This window comes from Ursus americanus, chromosome 9 (assembly GCF_024610735.1).
Source record: "Ursus americanus isolate L20-20 chromosome 9, mUrsAme1.1.p, whole genome shotgun sequence".
Taxonomy (NCBI): domain Eukaryota; kingdom Metazoa; phylum Chordata; class Mammalia; order Carnivora; family Ursidae; genus Ursus; species Ursus americanus.
Genome location: NC_142135.1, coordinates 44,155,789 through 44,175,391, shown reverse-complemented (window position 1 = coordinate 44,175,391; position 19,603 = coordinate 44,155,789). Strand labels below are relative to the sequence as shown.

General features: G+C 35.6%; 1 protein-coding gene across 4 annotated transcripts in view; it reads right to left on the bottom strand.

Annotated features, from left to right (window-relative positions):
- NBN (nibrin) overlaps window positions 1-19,603 on the bottom strand; it is a 47,610-nt gene continuing 28,007 nt past the window's right edge. For all 4 annotated transcript variants that reach the window (XM_045806003.2, XM_045806006.2, XM_045806005.2 and 1 more), the window contains exons 12-16: window positions 14,051-14,122; window positions 12,750-12,905; window positions 9,676-9,789; window positions 1,560-1,609; window positions 1-204 (exon numbers count right to left, since the gene is read on the bottom strand). In XM_045806003.2, coding sequence (XP_045661959.1) covers window positions 174-204; window positions 1,560-1,609; window positions 9,676-9,789; window positions 12,750-12,905; window positions 14,051-14,122 — 423 coding nt within the window. In that variant the 3' untranslated portion in view covers window positions 1-173. The remainder of the gene's footprint in view (window positions 205-1,559; window positions 1,610-9,675; window positions 9,790-12,749; window positions 12,906-14,050; window positions 14,123-19,603) is intronic.

Sequence of the window (19,603 nt, the reverse complement as noted above, 5' to 3'; positions counted from 1 at the left end):
TACTGTCACATACAAAAGAATGGAGTTTTGTGCATTTTATTCAACAAATTAAGGCCATAAAACCTTTGGAATTTAAATCCTTTCTATATACTTAATGAATGTATCCCAGAGGAAACTTGATGTAAATGCTTGATAGGAAATGTTTTTCTCTGGCTTCTTTACAAAATCCTCAGTTACCGTCTCCTTTTTACATTAGGATTGTATCTGCAAAGAAAGAAATAATGTTAAAGGGTTTTCAAAACATAGTCACACTTTGGCAAACACAATGAGAATGCCAATTTTATCCTTAGGATCTGATATGAAGCACTGATGTTTTTACTTTCATTTATCCTTTTGATGTTGGTTTGATGAATATTTGGTAAAAATAAAACATCAACAATAGAAAAATTACTGTAAAAGCATTAAAATAATTAATGAAAACAGTTTAAAAATACATGGTTACACATATCCCAGTATGGCTTCAAACTTCTTCCACTCCCAAGTAAAGTATAACAATTGCATAAAAGAGTATAATGAGCCTAAAACACACACTTTATAGAATTTTCTCCTACAGTAATTAAACAAATTTTGCAACCAGATATTCTTAACTATTTATGAAAGATCAGCACCATTTGTCAACATTTTGACCAATGATACATACACTGTCAATAATGAAATTAAAGAATCAAACTGGCTGCAAAACAGATTCAAAAATATTTAGGAAAATGTTATTCTCCCCTAGTCAGTACCTACCTATAAGTAGATAAATAGTTGATAATTTTATTTTATACTATTTGCATTTGAGAGCTAATTATTATAAGGTTTTGGGCCTGGAGAAATGCTGAAAACGTGTTAAATCAGAATTAAATTGTAACCACCCATTATAACTCCTCTAAACCTCCCACAAAAACCCAATTTGAAACTCTAATTCGGCCTCTTGTTTTTATGCTTGTGCCAACTAAAACTGAACAAATGCTCTGGTATTTTATTTGTGTTAACTCAAAACCCATTCATTCATAATTCAACTCAGAGCTGAAAATCTCACAAATGTATCAGCCAAATTTACCAGTTCAGGACCCTTCTTCTGTGTGAATGCCTTCACAACAATTTTAAGTATCTTGAGATACAGTTCAACTGAATACCCCCAAACCTCAAAGATATATCCAGCAAACCCAACTGAGAGGTGCTCAAGCAATAAAAAGCAAAATAACACAAAACCATACATACATTAAAAACAAAACATTCCTTAGGTGAAGGGACTAAGTGTCTATTTTTTTTTAAGATTTTATTTTTTTTATTTATTTGAGAGAGAGAGCATGTGTGCCTGTCAGGGGAGGAGCAGAGGTGAAAAAAACAAGCAGACTCCTCAGAGCACAGAGCCTGATGCGGGGGCTCAATCCCATGACTCTGAGATCACGACCTGAGCTGAAATCAAGAGTCAGCTGCTTAACCAACTGAGCCACCCAGGCACCCTGTGTCTATTTCTAAAGACAGAAGAAATGAATATTTAATCTCTATGAATAAAACTGAAATTTATACACATCTCAAAGATTCATGAGAAAGATGAAATTAAACTTTACCTGAAGAGATCATCAGCAAGAGATTCTTCTTTCGCATGTTGATTTTGCACCTGTCAAAATTAACATAATTTCAAACATGTGTTCAATGATGAATGTGTGGTTAATCAACTGCCGTACCGGGTGGTCAGTCATCTCGGGGATTTCCACATCCAGGAAGTGACCACGTCTATGAGTTCTTGCTCTGCAGTATTTCCCTCATTCATCAAATCCTACTTTCACTTCATGCCAAGACTACTGCAAAAGTCCTCTAATCAAACAACTTTCTCCAGCCAATCCCCTCTCCATCAAAGGCAACCAACGTATGTATGTACTGCTAGCTTGAGTCTTTAATTTTTTTTTTCCAGAAAAACCCTTCTATTGAATGAAATATCATTGTTTTGAGGTCATAGGACTGATGAAGGGGATGAGAGGGCAAAATCTACCCCACTTTCAACTAGAGCAGTTCTACGGGTGAAGTGGCTCTCTTCCCCAAGGTCCCAAGTCAGGGCTCTGCAGCTGCGGCGTAACAAAGTAATTATAAACACAAACTCGTTAAACTCCTAACGCACCTTTGAGAGTTAGGACCAGAATAACTCTGTGCTGGGTGCCTCTTTCTAAAGTCTAGGTCCTATCATATGCCGATCAAAACCCTTCAATGACTTTTTTTTTGAACCTATCAAAGAAAACACAAATTCCTGAGTTTGACCCCTAACATGGGAAAGGCTCTTATAACCTGGCGCCTTTCTACATTCTCAATCACTTCTCACACCCCTATTCACGAACACTGTATGCCAGTTTAAAACTTAACCACAAAACAACCAACCAACCAGACTTCCTCTTAACAAATACCCTGTGTCCCTCTGCTTGTATTCACGTTTTCCCCTCTGCCCAGAAAATTACCTTTTCCTCCTCTTTCCATATCTGACAATCTCTCAGTGTGTATTCATTTCAATAATAATTTAGTGCCTACTATCTGTCCAGGAACATGTTCTTCACTACTTTACCAATGTTTTTTCAATCCTCTCCATTTAAAAAATAAAAATAACACCTGCTATGAAGAACTCCCATAAAACTTCAGCTATACAACACATAGATGCCTACCTATTTCCCTGTTATAATTCTGTATATCTTATCTTTGCTAAAAGACCATAAGCTCCTTAAAGGTACATACTATTTATTTTTACTGTTAATAACTTACATTTGTGTATTTCCAGATACTGTCTTAAAACTCCTTCTAAAAGCATCTCACTTAATCTTCATATAACTTCATTATTACTATTAGACTATTATCCCAGTTTTAACCAATAAGGAAGCAAAGACTTAGTTTAAGTAACTTGCAGAAGATCAAAAGGTTGTCAGATGGAAGAACTGGGATTTGACCAGGTCTCAACCATGCTATTATACTGATTCTGAATCTTTGGAAAGGGCCGAGAAGAATGTCTTGCAGGGATTCTTACAGAATGATTTTCTACTCAGAAGGTGATCAAAATGACATTACATTTTTCCACATTTTCTAATAGGTATAGCAGAACATAAATGGAAAGACAATATTTTCATAAACCAGCCATCAGTAAGCAAAAATCAGCTTTATTTTATGTCTTAGTAAAAACATTAAGTAATATTGTTTTAAGAAACAGAAATACTCATATTACTGGCATTTTTATAAAGGGTTGGGGAGAATTACATATCCAGTCTTTCGAAATTCAAATCAGGTTGGACAGTGTCTCAAAGAGTTATTACGTTTAACGCACAAAATGAAAATATCCTACATCGAAGGAAACTTCAGGAATGGATTAGGTAATTATGAAAAAGAAGACTGGTCTGAAGCAGAAGTAGAGCAAAAAAAACTGAAAAAGAATGAAAGGCAAAAAATACTTAAGAAGAGCAGCTGGGAAAAGCCTCGGGAAATGGGACATCAAGGCAGTAGCATACTTATACACAGACACCGTAAGTGCGTGAGAAAGTTAACTCTATTGTCTTACAGAGTAAATCCAAACTAATGCACCTAAAATTGCTTTAGCAAAAAGAGAGATCTGGTGGAATAAATCTACAACACAGGCTCCCTACTAATTCTAATCAAATAAACTAAAGACAGAAAAAAGTCAGCAGCGCCACTGTCATTCTCTCAACTCCTCTGTAGCTAGAAAGAAACAAAACCTTACAGCCATGGTAATCAAGAAGCCACAGACTTGAGAAAAGTAGCCTGCAGAGAACCAAAAGATTGCTGCAACATGTTCCTAACATTAAACAAACTAAAACCAAACCTGAGAATGCTTAGTAATGCTCCAAATTTGGGAAAAAGGCTGAGCAGAAAAAACACGGCTGATGGACTGCTGGAAAGGGACAAACGGCACAGGGAAGTGAGTGGGACTGACACTGACCCAAGCACAGGCTCCATGCAGCCCTCACAAATTAAGGTAAACAACCTACAATGGCAGGTTGTTGTCTTCTGGGATTAGATACACCCCATGGTACACATTTAATTCCAGTTCCAGGAAGGAGCAGCACACAGCTCCAGCTGAACCCTTCCTTTCCTGGATTCATAGTCTCCAGACAACAGAAATTAGATGGTACATGCAATTCGCCTCTGATTGAGCACAATGCCATACTAATGGTATGGAGCCACCAAGATAATTCTGTTCTCTACCAGAACACAAAGAGCTTGGGTAGGATTAATTCTGACTACATTCACTTTTGCCTCATAAACGGTCTTTATTTTTTTTTTAATTTTTTATTTAAATTCAACTTAGTTAACATATAGTGTATTATTAGTTTCAGAGGTAGAATTTAGTGATACATTAGTTGCATATAACACCCACTGCTCATTACATTAAGTGCCCTCCTTAATGCCCACCACCCAATTACCCCATCCCCCCCACCCAACTCCCCTCCAGCAACCCTCAGTTTGTGTCCTATAATTAAGAGTTTTTTCTGGTTCCCCTCCCTCTCTGATTTATCTTATTTTATTTTTCCTTCCCTTTCCCTATGTTCATCAGTTTTGCTTCTTATATTTCATATATGAGTGAAATCATATGGTATGTGTCTTTCTCTGGCTGACTTATTTTGCTTAGCATAATACACTCTAGCTCCAACCACATCATTGCAAATGGCAAGATTTCATTCTTTAACAGCTGAGTATACATACCACATCTTCTTTATCCATTCATCTGTTTTTTAATTTAAATTCAATTAGCCAACATATAGTACATCACTAGTTTCAGATGTAGAGTTCAATAATTCATCAGTTGCACAACCTGTCTTTAGATTGTAATTCCTGCACAAGATAGCATACGATGCTTCACAAAGCAGAGTACCTGGACAGGGTATTTTACTCTAAACAACTGCAAGATGAAAGAAACTGCAAACTACTCTACATACTAAAGGGGAAAAAAAGGACAGCAACTGGAATAGAACATGCAGGACAGATGAAGAACCTAGTCTGTAAGAAATAACCCAAGGATAAAAAAATGAAGTTACTAAGAACATGAAAGCAATAAAATAAAAACCAAAAAGTTAGATGACAAAAAACCACAATGACAATGAAAAGGAAACAAATGCTAAGTAAACAAACTGAGACTTATTAATAACACTATTTCAGAATCAAATAAATTGGAAATACCTAATAGTGACTGTTTCCACTGTTATAAATGCTTTACAAGTAGCGTCTTATTTAATCCTCACAAATATTCTGTGAAACAGAGGTATTATTATTGTTCCCATTCTACCCAGGAAGAAATGCAAAGCATAAGAAAGTAATCTGCCCAAGATCACATAGCTGATGAGGAACAGAACAGACACAACTGAAATGTGAATTTCTGACAGAGTAAAAAGAGCTTAGGAAAACCACAGTGAATGCAGAAGAAATGGATGTGGAGGGCAAAGGTGATCTAATAAAAGGACAGTTATGTCTTAAATGTGGAGAACCCAACAAATACAAAAATGCTTTCGAAAATGTATTAGAAGAGTTCTTTGAAATAAAAAGACCTGCATCTGCAAATCAAAATAACATACTGTATTCCAGGAAAACTGATCAACACTCAGACATATTCTCATTGTTACTAACTTGCAAGCCTAAGGAATGGGGCAGGCATGCCAGTCACCTTCTAAAAAGGGAGAAAAGGAAGGACTGTGGGATGGGGGGGCGGTTGGGAAGGGAGGAAGTACAAATAATTTCCTCACTGTTTACAGCAGGGAGCCAAAAAATATATATAAAATCAAAATAGGCAGTTTGAAACAAATATGGATTCTAACCTGACGATGGTTTTTTTTGGTTTTTTTTTTTTTTTTTTTGGTTATATTTATCACCCCTTGGTCTTAGAGGAATCTCAGGAAATAAAATACCTTGAAAAGAAGAAACATCTGCAAAAATTCAGCAATGCTTTCAGCTTTACTTCCTTCTATCAATCTCTCTCCTTCTCTTTCCACTCCCTGGCTATTACTCCTCTTCAATAAAGAAATATCTGGAATAATTCACTTCATGTTTAAATGGGTCATTTCTTGGCTTCAGGATTTTAACTTCATCATTCTTTTGTGTACCACCGTAATTCTTTGAAATGTACATTTTAAATAAGGCCATTTATTCATTCACAAAAGAAAGGAGGAAAGGATATGACTTCCATTCTTTCATTTTTTGACACTAAATACCCTGAGTGACCTTAAAAACCCTACTTTTTTTGGTGACCTTCCTAACAATTTTTTGATTAAAAAGCATTTTTAAACACAAATTGCTGAAGACTACATTAACCCACAATGAAGCAAAATAAAAACCCTCAGAAGTTAACAAGTACCATGGTCAGCTTTTGCTTTGCCCTGTGGGTATCTGCAAAGCATAAAAAAACTGGGCTCTGCTTTAATCTTTGTATGGGGGAGGAGCGATATGATAGAAAATCAAAGATGGGGAATCTAAGAAAAGACTCCAGTATTAGAGAAAAAGAGGAATAAACTGTATAACGCAAAAAGCAGGTAAGAAAGAAACTTGCCTGCCTCGACCCTAACACAGGGTGAAGGAAAATTTTTAAAAACTCTTAAGTTTATAGTGCCAAGCTGGCCTTTACTCAGGCTTCTGGTCCAAATACTTATTAACTACATAGGTGATCCAAAAAAATCACAAGTGGAGGCTAAAATGGTCTCATACTGGTAGAACAAGACTGGCAGACACAAATATATCTTTTCTAGAGGAAATAAACTTGAACTTTGGACTCAAGGAATTCCCACAGATCAAATTCCAAGGAAAATGAGCAGTTCACAACTATCACAAAATATATACTTGGAAACAAGGCTCCATAAGAGAAGAGTAGTATATTAACAAACACTTTAGGCAAAGAATACAAGAGAAGCTTAAAAATATCAGTAGGGAACAATAAGACCTAGAGATGAATGAAACAGACAACCAGAACTGAAAAAATATAATAGGCTGAATGAAAACTCAGTGGATGCGTGGGAATACCAACAAGACAGAGTGGAAAGAAAAAGTACCAAACTGGAAGATAATCTAGAGAAGTGACCAAAAAATACAATCCAGAGGAAAAAAGAGATAAAGTATATAGAAAATAAGATAGAGAAGAAAATGAAATTTGGCTTCTGTCAAACTGGAGTTCAAGAAAGATATAATACCCCTACCCACCAATTACCAAACAGCCCTACTTCAAATAGTCTGCTGACAGGACCTATCTGGAACCCACCTTTGGGTTCCAGGAGCACTGGATAATCAGGTAATACAAAGGCTAAGAAGAAAACTTTCTAACTTTGGAAGAGACCTCTGATTATCTCTCAATTCAATAGTCATGTGTTTCTGAAATCTTAACTTCCACGCAGTAACTTCCTCTATAGCAAAAAGTTGCTACTTTAATAAATTTTATTAAATTCTCTAGTTAAAAGTAAAGGGGCAGAAGGAATTATGAATCAGGTAGATGGTTGTTTTACATAATATCCACTAGGACTTTAAATACCCAAGAAGAAAGTAAAAAAAGAGAAGCATATTTTTATAATCTTCCCTGCGAGTTCTCATTACAGGGTATATAAATATATGTAGCTGATATATGTAAACAATGAATTCTTGAAAATCACATTCTAACACGGAGGGCTGTAAAGCAGTTCATATCTTCCCAGAAGACCAATGTTATAACTGAGGTTTGGTTTCCTGAGACTTAGGCAACATATTAGTTATAGATATGATCAAAGACATGCCATAAAACAAGTATGCAAAATTATAAAACTCTAAAGCAATTTCAAGTATCAAACTGATGCTGCTGGTCCTAGTCTAGGATTTCAAACAACATGAACTGATTATATAAGTATCCTACAATAAAAGTATATAGAAAAGCACACTCTGACATAATACATATTTGATCAGAAATTGGTGTATGTTTGAACATATAAATATAAATGAATTGATAAAATGACTGGGATTTGCTTTAAAATCCAGAAAGAAAAAAAGCTGGGAAAGAGAACAGATGAAGCAAGATGTGCAAATGCTGATACTTGTTGAAGCTGTGTTTTGGGTTTGTTTTACTACTCTCTTTATTTTGTATATGTTTGACAAGTTTTCATAGCAAAAAGTTTAAGAATTTGAACTAAATATAGTTACCACTTAATAATTTATCAACATTATTTAACAATTTCTCTTACTTTCTTAAAACTTAGAAAGACTCTGGGGAAAAATGAGATAGATCAGTAACAAGTGCCCATGGGAGGAGGCATTAAGGTGAGTTTCCCACAGGAATCTGTTGCCTATAGTATAACTGACTTAAGACTCACTCCCTCACCTTCGAGATGGTGTGCTCATTGATCATTAAACCAAAGTGTTAAAGTATATAACAGAGAACGAAGTTAAACTAACCTTATAACACCTATGCAAATTAACTCAAAATCAATTCAAGATCTAAATATAAGAGCTAAAACTATAAACACTTAGAAGAAAAAAGGGAAAAACTTCCTGATATTGGATTTGGCAATGATTTTTTGGATATGATGCCAAAAGCACAGGTATCAACAAGAAAATTGATAACCTGAACTATATCAAAATTTAAAATTTCTGTGCATCAAAATACACAAACAACAGAGTGAAAAGGCAACCCAGAGAAAGGGAGAAAACACCTGCAAATCATACATCTGATAAGGGACTATTATTCAGACTACATAAAGAACACTTCTAATTCAACAACAGAAAAGAAACAATCTGATTAATAATGGGAAGTGATTTTTAAATAGATATTTCTCCAAAAACGATATACGGCCAACAAGCATTTGAGAAGATGCACGACCTCACTAATCATTAGGAAAGTGCAAATCAAAACCACAATAAGGTTCACACCAGTTAGATGCCCACTATCAAAAACAAGAGAATAACAAGTGTTGAAGAGTATATGGAGAAACTGGACCCTTGTGCACTATTAGTGAGAATGTAAAATGGTGCAGTTACTTTGGAAAACAGTATGGCAGTTCTTTAAAAAATTAATCATAGGGGGGAAAAAAAGATACAAGAGAACAGGAAAAAGGTAATAACTCAATAAAATAATGACAGAAATTCTCAGAGCCACTGAAAGGTAATTTCCAGATCGGGAAAGCCCAGTACATTCATATACTATGTAATTGGTATTATTTGCAATAACCCCCATATGACTGCACAACCATCTTTTAATTGTTATCCTTTAGCTTTCTTTTACATTTTTTTTTTTTTAATATTTTATTTATGTATTTGACAGAGATAGAGACAGCCAGCGGGAGAGGGAACACAAGCAGGGGGAGCGGGAGAGGAAGAAGCAGGTTCATAGCTGAAGAGCCTGATGTGGGGCTCGATCCCATAACGCCGGGATCACGCCCTGAAGTGAAGGCAGGCGCTTAACCGCTGTGCCACCCAGGCGCCCCTCTTTTACATTTTTGTAGGCTAAGTCTCTCTTCTCCCCCTTACATTAGGATATAAACTTAATTCATTTGTTTTTTTAATAAGTCTAAAAGTCTCTTAAAGAAGTATTATGGAAAGGTACAAATTATCTTAATGCTCTGTAACTTAGGAATTTTCCTCAATGAAAGACCTTAGGTCAATTATCTTTAAGTCTGGTTTTAAGGATTTGCTCTAAAGAAACCATGAGGGACCAAAACGTAACAAGCAAATTACCAGGCCTCACTTCCTACTGACCTCCATTTCCTGCCTTAACCATTCTTCTAATTCTGTATTCTTCCGAGCATGATGAGCTATTAGATCTGATCCTCCAATGATGTGTGGAAGTTTTCCTGCTCCAAGGAATGTGACCTGTTATATAGTAAAAATAGTAAGGTTAAATGCATTAACAAATTAAGACCACCTCATTTTTTTTTTCTTTTAAGAGAGAGTGTGAACAAGGGGCGGGGAATGGCGCAGGGGGAGAGGGAAAGAGAGAATCCCAAGCAGACTTGCCACCAAGGCAGAATCTGATGTGGGGCTCAATCTCACAACCCTGAAATCATGGCCTGCGCAGAAATCAAGAGTCACACACCTAACCAACTGAGCCCCCCAGGCACCCTCAAAACCATCATTTTTTTTTTTTTTAAGATTTTATTTATTTATTCGACAGAGATAGAGACAGCCAGCGAGAGAGGGAACACAAGCAGGGGAAGTGGGAGAGGAAGAAGCAGGCTCATAGCGGAAGAGCCTGATGTGGGGCTCGATCCCATAACACTGGGATCACGCCCTGAGCTGAAGGCAGACGCTTAACCGCCGTGCCACCCAGGCGCCCCAAAACCATCATTTTTTTTAAAAAGCCAAATAAAAAAGCACGGTATAAATCATGTATAAGTGCCATCCATGGACGGGACTGGAGGAGATTATGCTAAGTGAAATAAGTCAAGCAGAGAAAAACAATTATCATATGGTTTCACTCATTTGTGGAATGTAAGAAATAGCAGGGAGATCGGTAGAAGGAAGGGAAGAATGAAGGGGGAGTAAACAGAAGGAGGAATGAACCACAAGAGACTATGGACTCTGGGAAACAAACTGAGGGCTTCAGAGGGGAAGGGGGTGGGGGATTGGTATAGGCCAGTGATGGGTATTAAGGAGGGCACATATTGCATGGAGCACTGGGTGTTATACGCAAACAATGAATCATGGAACACTACCTCAAAAACTAAGGATGTACTGTATGGTGACTAACATAACATAATAAAAAATAAAATAAAAAAACAGAAAAGACATAAGTGCCAAAGATGTTTATATCCTACAAATAGGAGTGAGTGAGAGAGAAGCACTATGCTAGATCCATGTTTTTGCCCTATTTTTTTTGGCTATTGCTATACCCAGATTTAGTGACTGTCACTGGGATTTATGTACAAGAATTTAACTAAGATTTTTAATTGGGAGTTTTTATTAAAAAATGGCCTTAGCTCATCATTTGGCAGTTAAAGCAACTTAAGGTGCATATAGAGACTATAAAGTATCATATTTTGTTCTGAAGATTTCAAGGTTTAAGCCTTGTCTAGAACTCATGAAAATTTATGTCTTCAAAACTTTCTAATTTATAGATCTAGCAAAAGATGCTGGAGATGGCAACAGTTTATATTTTTAATTAAAACTTTAATGGCTTATATAAAGAGGTGCTAAAAATATTGTGAAAATGCAAATGAAGCACACTGCTAATATTGTATTTAGGAAATAATAAATCCTTAATATCTATGGAACATACCTTTAAAATTTCAATATATGAAGTGGAAAGGGAATTTTATTTTAAGATTTTTAAATTAAATTTATCAGAGAAAGAGAGGGAGAGGGACAGAGGAACCAGGAGCAGGAGGAGGGGCAAAAGGAGAAGCAGATTCCCTGCTGAGCAGGGAGTCCAATGCGAGGCTCCATCCCAGGACCCTAGGAATCATGACCTTGGAATCATGACCTGAGCTGAAGGCAGACGCTTAACCAACTGAGCCACCCAGATGCCCCAGAAAGGGAATTTTAAAATAGTTTTCATCATTAAACACTGTTTTAAAAGCACAAATAGACGCACGTCATTGAATTTGGGCATATAAAGAAAAACAGACAAATTCTTTCATTAGAGCCAATCTAGTTAAATCATCCTGCTATATAATTTCGGTTTGAAATTCTTTTACAGTCTCAAAAAAATTCCTTAGTCAAAGATAGTAATATTTTTAAGAGTTTAAAAATTTTCCAAACTACTTTCAGAAATTTGTACTACTCTATACTTCTTTACCATGCCTGGGTCAACAGTGAGTATTACTACTTTATCTTTGGTTATTTCATTAAAAACAAAAAAATACTATGTCTTTTGAATTTTAATTTAACAATGAGACTCAGTAACATACTGAACATGAAGTAACCAAACAGTTAAGAATAACCCTGTGGTATTCATGAGCCACACCTGTGGGATGGAAAAGGGAAAGTGGGTGCCGTCTAAGTGGGAGATATTTCCATCTTCCACTCTAAGTACAAGAGATGGAGTTCAGAACCTTTTATACATTGCCATAGTAGGCAAAAAATCAACTGACAAATGTTAATAGTAGCTCACATTCGAGAGGAAAAGCTATAACACCTCACAGCATAGCAAGAATCATAGACATCATATTCTAGTGAAAAGCAGTCTTCCACAGAAATCACCTTTGACAAAATTAGTATATTCTGATTAAATGCTTAAGCAAAAGGTAGCGGTCAGTAATAGCTATGGAATAAGAAGCAAATATTCCAGAAAAGACAACAAAAGAATACAGACTAGATCAGAAATACTCTTTTAACCATACTGATAAATTAAACATCTTACCAGTTCCTAGAGGAGCAGCAGCTCAGGTCTGATGATAATACTCAGGGTACATATTTGTATTCTTTATATATACATATAATAGTAAAGTGCCTACTTTTCATTATTTAATGTGCTCAGCTATTTTCAACAGATCTGTTAATCTTCATAAATCCTGAGTTAAAGAACCCCTTCAGGTAGACATAGATGATTGACCCTATCAATACAACCCAACGCCTGCCACTTAAGGTGGGAAAGGCCAGGTAAACAGCACCCTTTATGGACTTCAGTCTTAATGAATATTCATCATATATTTATTCATATATTCATTACCTGTCAGTTCATGTCCTTCCTAGAGTAATTTTAAATGTTTTAAGCAGGAGAAATAACATCGGTTTTCAATATGAACTGCTTTTACTATTTAGCATCAGTGGTATTTCTAAAAACATTTCAAACACTGCCCTCTTGTGATATTTTAGTTAAAGGAATACCATACCTTTTTGAATTTCTTGAAATTCTTTAGTTGACTATAATCACTATTTACATCAGATGAATTTCTGGAGGTAGAGTTACTAACCACCAGTGATCTAAATTCAGTTAGTAATATCTTCCTTGGAAGCATATCACCATCATCCTGAAGTTCATCTTTGATCTTAAATGGATACATAAGCAGAAAAAAAAAAAAGGAAAAAGAAAATTACTTGTCATTTGGGGAGCTACAGAAAAAAGTTCAAATACCTGAAAAAATAGTAAAAAAGGTTTATTTCTGGCACGCAAACTTTGTATTTGGAAACAAATATCTACTTCAAACAAGAAAATTACTTAAATACTCTAATTTAGAAACATAACATCTATGCTAGAAGACTAAAAGCATATAGCATTTTAGTTTAGTAGTTTATTCTAGTATCATCTCAATAATTTATCTTATTGTATATATTTTCTTAGCAAGAAATCTCAGTATTGTCTACTTCTTTTCATTAAAACCATAAACTTTATTACAACAATCTGTTCTACAAGTTCTCATCGAATATATTTAAGCTTTCTTGGATTTTCAGTAATTTGTATTTTATTATTTTTGACACCTCCAAAAAATTATTAATTCTGGATACACTCCTCATTAACTGAAAGCCACTTTTTAATCGCAGAGTAATAGTTATTAAATCAGCCTAAAGATTCCTTCCTGTTTGGATAAGATTCCTTATGTCACTTACTATTACCTAGTTAGTTACATATCAACATTGCTACAGCTGCTCAAGGCTGACCAGCTTAGTTTTTAAAACTTTTACTATGTATTAAATGGAAAGTGGCAACAGGACTAAATAAAGACAGGGAGACAAAGAAAAACAGTGAAAAGTCAAAAGACAAGGTTCATCTACTAATGACAATGTCATTAGGAACTCTAATTTAGAGTTAACAACGACCTAATGCTTTTGTACCTTTTAGGGTTTCCAAATATTTTACATCCATTACTCTATTTGATATAAACAACCACCCTGCTGGAAAAGTGTCGACCTAATTTTATAAACTGAAGACCTGAGGTTCATAAATGTGAAAGTGACTTGTTCAAGATCACACATCTATGCAGTAGAAGGCAGGAAATTACACTTAGGCTTTTCTCCAAACTCTCTTTGTTATATCATGGTTAAATTTGATCTACCCATTACCAGAGGAGACATAATTATGAAAAAGATCAAAATTATAGAAAGGGAAATAATTAATCCTAAGAATGTAAACTGACAGAAACTGATGAGATGTTGGTTCTTAAGTCTTTATAAAAATTAATAAAAATTTCCTCACAGATAATTCTTCTTTAGTAGACCACAGTGGATCTTTCTTGAGCTCACACTTGTTCCCAATTTCATTTTCTTGCTAAAGAAATAAAAAAAACATTGTTCATAGAAATTATAAAATGGTACCTTTAAAGATATTTATGTTCTTGACCCAGTTATTTGATTTTCAAGTATCTTTCCTAGAGAAGCTATGAGAATAGAATATAGAGAGAAAAAGACACTGTAGTATGAGATACAAGAGCAAAGATTTGGAAACAATCTAAGTTCATATAAGTTTTTTTTTTTTTTTAAAGATTTTATTTATTTATGTGACAGAGAGACAGGCTGCGAGAGAGGGAACACAGCAGGCAAGTGAGAGAGGAAGAAGCAGGCTCCCATCAGAGGAGCCCGATGTGGGACTTGATCCCGGAACGCTGGGATCACGCCCTGAGCCGAAGGCAGACGCTTTAACGACTGCGCTACCCAGGCGCCCCATATAAGTTTTTTTTTAATATGAGAAATGATTATAAGCAAATAAAAAATAGCTACAGAATCGCATTAACAGTTGATTCTAAGTTTGCAAAATAAGATTTAAAAAAGAAAATACCAAAATATCAACTATGGTTATCCAGATTACGGTAGGATTATCAGCAATTGCTGTGTTTCTATTTTCTATATTTCTACACAATTATGTATTACTTTTACAGTCTAAAATAAAAACATTTTTCAAGGATTCCAGCATTTAATTTTGAATCACCCTTAATCCAGGAAAAAGGAAATAGGGCTACTTTAACTTCTCAAGATATTTGTCTGCAATAAAATGGAAACTGCTTTGCATAGTCATACTACCCCTCATATTCATATCTCCAGACCAAGTTCCCGATAAAAGCATATTACATAGATGGCTTTCTGATACTTTCAGTAAAAACTATAATCCCTTGGGATACAATAGGTGAGCATATTGTTTTACAACAAATTTCCAATGATTCAGTAATAAAAATTCAGAAAAATTATAGTAAGAAAATTGGAAAGAAGGGGCAGAAAACAAACGTACATACTTTGTTTCCCTACAGACTAAAGAGAATTAATGTCTTCATTTATCAATAGTAAGAGTAAAAATTTATACTCCAAGCCTACCATTTGCCCTTTCACTACTTTCGTATACATCATCCACTGAAGTTTTCACAGAACAGTTTACTCTCCCACACCTTGACCCCATCATGCCCTACTCCCTCAAATTTGCTCATCCTCTTGAACACGTTATTTCCTATCTCAGAGAATCATACTACAACCTACCCAGGCCCTCAGACTCTAAGCTTGGGAATTATCCTATACTCTTTCCTCTCTCTTCATTTCTCATGCTGAGTCAATCACCAAGTCCTGAAGATTCTACCTCTTAAAGCCCTATCAAACTTATCCTCTCATGTCAGCATGCCCACTGCATAGAATAACTGAATATATGACATTCTGAGAAAGCTGACAAAAGGAACAGCCTAAAGAGCAGAGTAGCCCTGTATTTTCGCCCTAGTTCAAAACCCAGCTACGCGACACTGCCAATTACTTAATACCTCTTACTGCCAATTTCCTAATCAGTTCAATACATATAGTACTGCTGCTTCACTGCAGGGTTGCTGTAAACAGAATGATGGTATCCAGTAAGTGGTAGGTATTACTACTAGACTTTGGAAGACGCTACAGTTAAGAGATAAAGGAGGAAACCTTAATTTAGAATAGGAGGGTGGAATGAGGTGAAGAAAAGATGCTCTGTAGATAGTGGGTGCATTTAAGAAAAGGAATGTAAACAAAGATGATGAGTCATGTTTGCATTTTATGGAGACTGGGAAATTTTAAGGCCAAGACTGAGGCACAGCTCTCATATATTTTTATTTTTATACACACACACACACACACACACACACACACACACACACGAGGATAAACGCCTAGCAGGAGTCTAGCCAACAGCTTTGTATTTCAGCTTACAGAAAATCTTACAGGGGCGCCTGGGTGGCACAGTCAGTTAAGTGTCCAACTCTTGGTTTCAGCTCAGGTCAGGACCTCAGGTCCTGAGTTCAAGCCTCAGGATGGGTGCCATGCTCAACAGGGAGCCTGCTTACGGTTCTTTCTCTCCCTCTCCCTCTGCTTCCTAGCCCCCACTCTCTAAAATAAATAAATCTTTTAAAAAAAAGAAAAAAATCTTACAGATGTGCTAGAATCTGTATTTAAATCCCAAAATAGAAAAAGTATAGTTCTACCATCAACATATTTTAGAAATTACTTTTCTGAAATATACATAAGGAATCCAATGTTAAAGAGAAGTATCACATCTTTGCCTTAAAATTGCAAAAAGTTTTTTAAATGAAAGGATTGAGAAATTTTTTCCAATAATCACTTACATAGCTAGAAAAATTAAGTGCAATTCCTTTAATCCATGAACATCTACAAGGACTTTCCAACAAATTTATAAAAATGAAAGAATTAAAAATAATCTCCCATTGTTTGAGTAAGACTGATGAATTTCATCGAAGTCAATTTCCTGGCTGTGATACTATACTGCAGTTACACAAGATGATACAATTAGGGAAACAGGATGAAAGGTATATTGGATCTCTCTATATAATTTCTCACAACTGCATGTGAATCAACAATTATCTCAAAATACAAAATCGTCAAAAATTATCTTACACTGAAAGCAAAAACACTTTTGTAACAGGTTCTTACTAAAAATGTATAGTGCTAGAACACAGTGATTTAACTTTTAGTATACCCAAAATGCATCACAATCAAATCACTATACACTCTCCAAAAGTCTTCTACAATGTATTTATTTTACACTATTTTTATTTAGAATGTTATGAATTCTAAATCAGTAAAATAAAGACAAAGGAAATTATGCTACAGAACCACAAAGCAAAATAAAATGACTGTATTCCCTGATATCATTACATAGCATGTAAACCTTGGCTATTAAATGAAAGGTCTTTTTAGATCCACAAAAGACTGTTTAATGGTTCCTGAATTACTGGTGCATAACACTCACTTCCTGGCTCTTCCACTCTGGTATCTAATGCCCAAATGCTTGGGTGACCATGAGCCCTGGGAGAATGTACAGTCAATGTATAGTATTCAGGAAGATTAATTAGCAGTCATATAGGAGGGACCAAAGAGGTCTGTTATTAAAATCACAACCATTTCCAGAAAGAGCTGCAGATACTGTGAGCAGAGGACCAATCTGGGAAAGAATTGAAGGGGGAAAAAAAAAGGCTATTAAAAATTGAAGCAGATAATAGGACAAGAAGACTAGAGAGAGAAACGAAGAACATGTCAGGAAAAAACAGAAATAAATACAGGGGGAAGGACATGGCAAGGGAAATGCATTTCCAAAGGTGTAAGTAAAATAATATAGAGTCTAACTTTCTAAAGATTAAATGCTTATAATACTAAGTGGTCTCAACACAGATTTTGGAATAGTCTGGAGCTAAAGTAACAATGTAAAGTTGTAATAGTAGTAAACATAACTTTATAAAGAGATGTAAATTTATTAAACGTAGTTAGGAAATCAACCCTTGGATTTCACCAAATACCACATTAAACTTACTTAACTTCCACTACAGTGGAAATTCCTAAACTTATAGGATGGTAACTTACAGGATATATAAACCCACCCAGTTCAATTTCTCTCTTCTGTGAAGTGCTGGCTAATCTTTGATAATAAAGAATCCCTCTTTCTCTGAAGTTCTCAACTTGACTAGAAGATATCTAAATATCCACTCTTTCTTCCTTACTTATCTAATGCTTAGTTTGTTAGGGACAGCAATGTGCCAAGCTTAAAACACTTCCCATACTCTCTTGAAGAGTGAAGGTGAGGGATGCAGAGTGGTGCAGTCCAGGACTAAATTCTGGCCAATGACCAGAGTTATAAAGTGGGATTTCTGAGAGAGTTCCTTACAAAGTGAGGACGAATTCAAGTGGAAAGGCCTTTACCCTATCCCCTCTCCACCCTGTTTTCCTCCCTGTAAAGCTGACATGATGGCTAGAGGTGTCACCTTGTAGAGAGAAAAACAGACACCTAAGAAATTAATACCATGAAACTTCCAAGCAGCTTCAGTTACTACTTCTGGGCTTCTTTTATAGGAACAAAATAACCCTATCTTCTTTAAGCCAGATTTTAGAATTTTTTAAAGACAGCAAAAGGAATTCTTAACTCATAAAACGAGGAAACTTTTTCTGGAAAAAAAAAACTGGATGTATTACATCAGGACCTTCTGGGGTTTTGGTCTGGGTATTCATATTTTTAAAAAAGCTCACCAGCTGATTCTGACACAGCTGGTCCACCGAAGGGCATTTAGGAGTCACTCAAAAGAAATAATGAGGATTCTCCAGTTCTTTGAAAAAGGCCATTGGTATTTTTATCAGGATAGCATTGAAAGTGTAGATTGCTCTGGGTAGCATGGACATTTTAACTATGTTAATTCTTCCGATCCATGAGCATAGAATATTTTTCCATCTTTCTGTGTCTTCTTCTACAGACGTAGTGAAGAGAAGGGCCATATGCACCCCAATGTTCACAGCAGCATTGTCCACAATAGCTAAATCGTGGAAGGAGCCGAGATGCCCTTCAACAGATGAGAAGGGCATCTCTGGATTAAGAAGATGTGGTCCATATATACAATGGAATATTACTCAGCTATCAAAAAGAATGATTTCTCAACATTTGCTGCAACATGGACAGCACCGGAGGAGATAATGCTAAGTGAAATAAGCAGAGAAAGACAATTATCATATGGTTTCTCTCATCTATGGAACATAAGAACTAGGAAGATCGGTAAGAGAAGAAAGGGATAAAGAAAGGGGGGGTAATCAGAAGGGGGAATGAAGCATGAGAGCTATGGACAGAAACAAACTGAGGGCTTCAGGGGGGAGGGAGGTGGGGGAATGGGATAGGCTGGTGATGGGTAGTAAGGAGGGCACGTATTGCATGGTGCACTGGGTGTTATACACAAACTAATGAATCATCGAACTTTACATCAAAAACCAGGGATGTACTGTATGGTGACTAACATAACATAATAAAAACATATTATTATAAAAAAAAAAAAAAGAAACAATGAGGATTCTCTGCTTCATATGAAGATGCCACTATTTTGGCTAAACAGGACATATTCTTTGTTTTTTCAACAGTAGTTATAGATTTTATAGTGCTTGATATTCACTAGGTTCTCAACAAATACCTACTGAATCACTGTACCTTCCAATCACTTAATTCTTACCCTTTTCCTTAGTCCTGTCCTTACACAGTAGTCATTTATAGGAGGGGATGACCACAACCATGAATGAGAGTGGAGCTAATGGACCTATATAAAAGATCAGAATATTACCTTTTAACTTCATGTGGTCAGTGCTCCCACCTAATGACCTAACTATTTACAGATGGTAGGCTTACTTACACATAAAATAGGAAATAATCTGAAGTGGTAAGACAAATTATCAACATTCAGGAAAATAGGATATTAAAGATCAAAATGAAAATAAAAATTCTAGTAATGTTACACCTATTTTATGCTAAAAATTTACTTAGTAG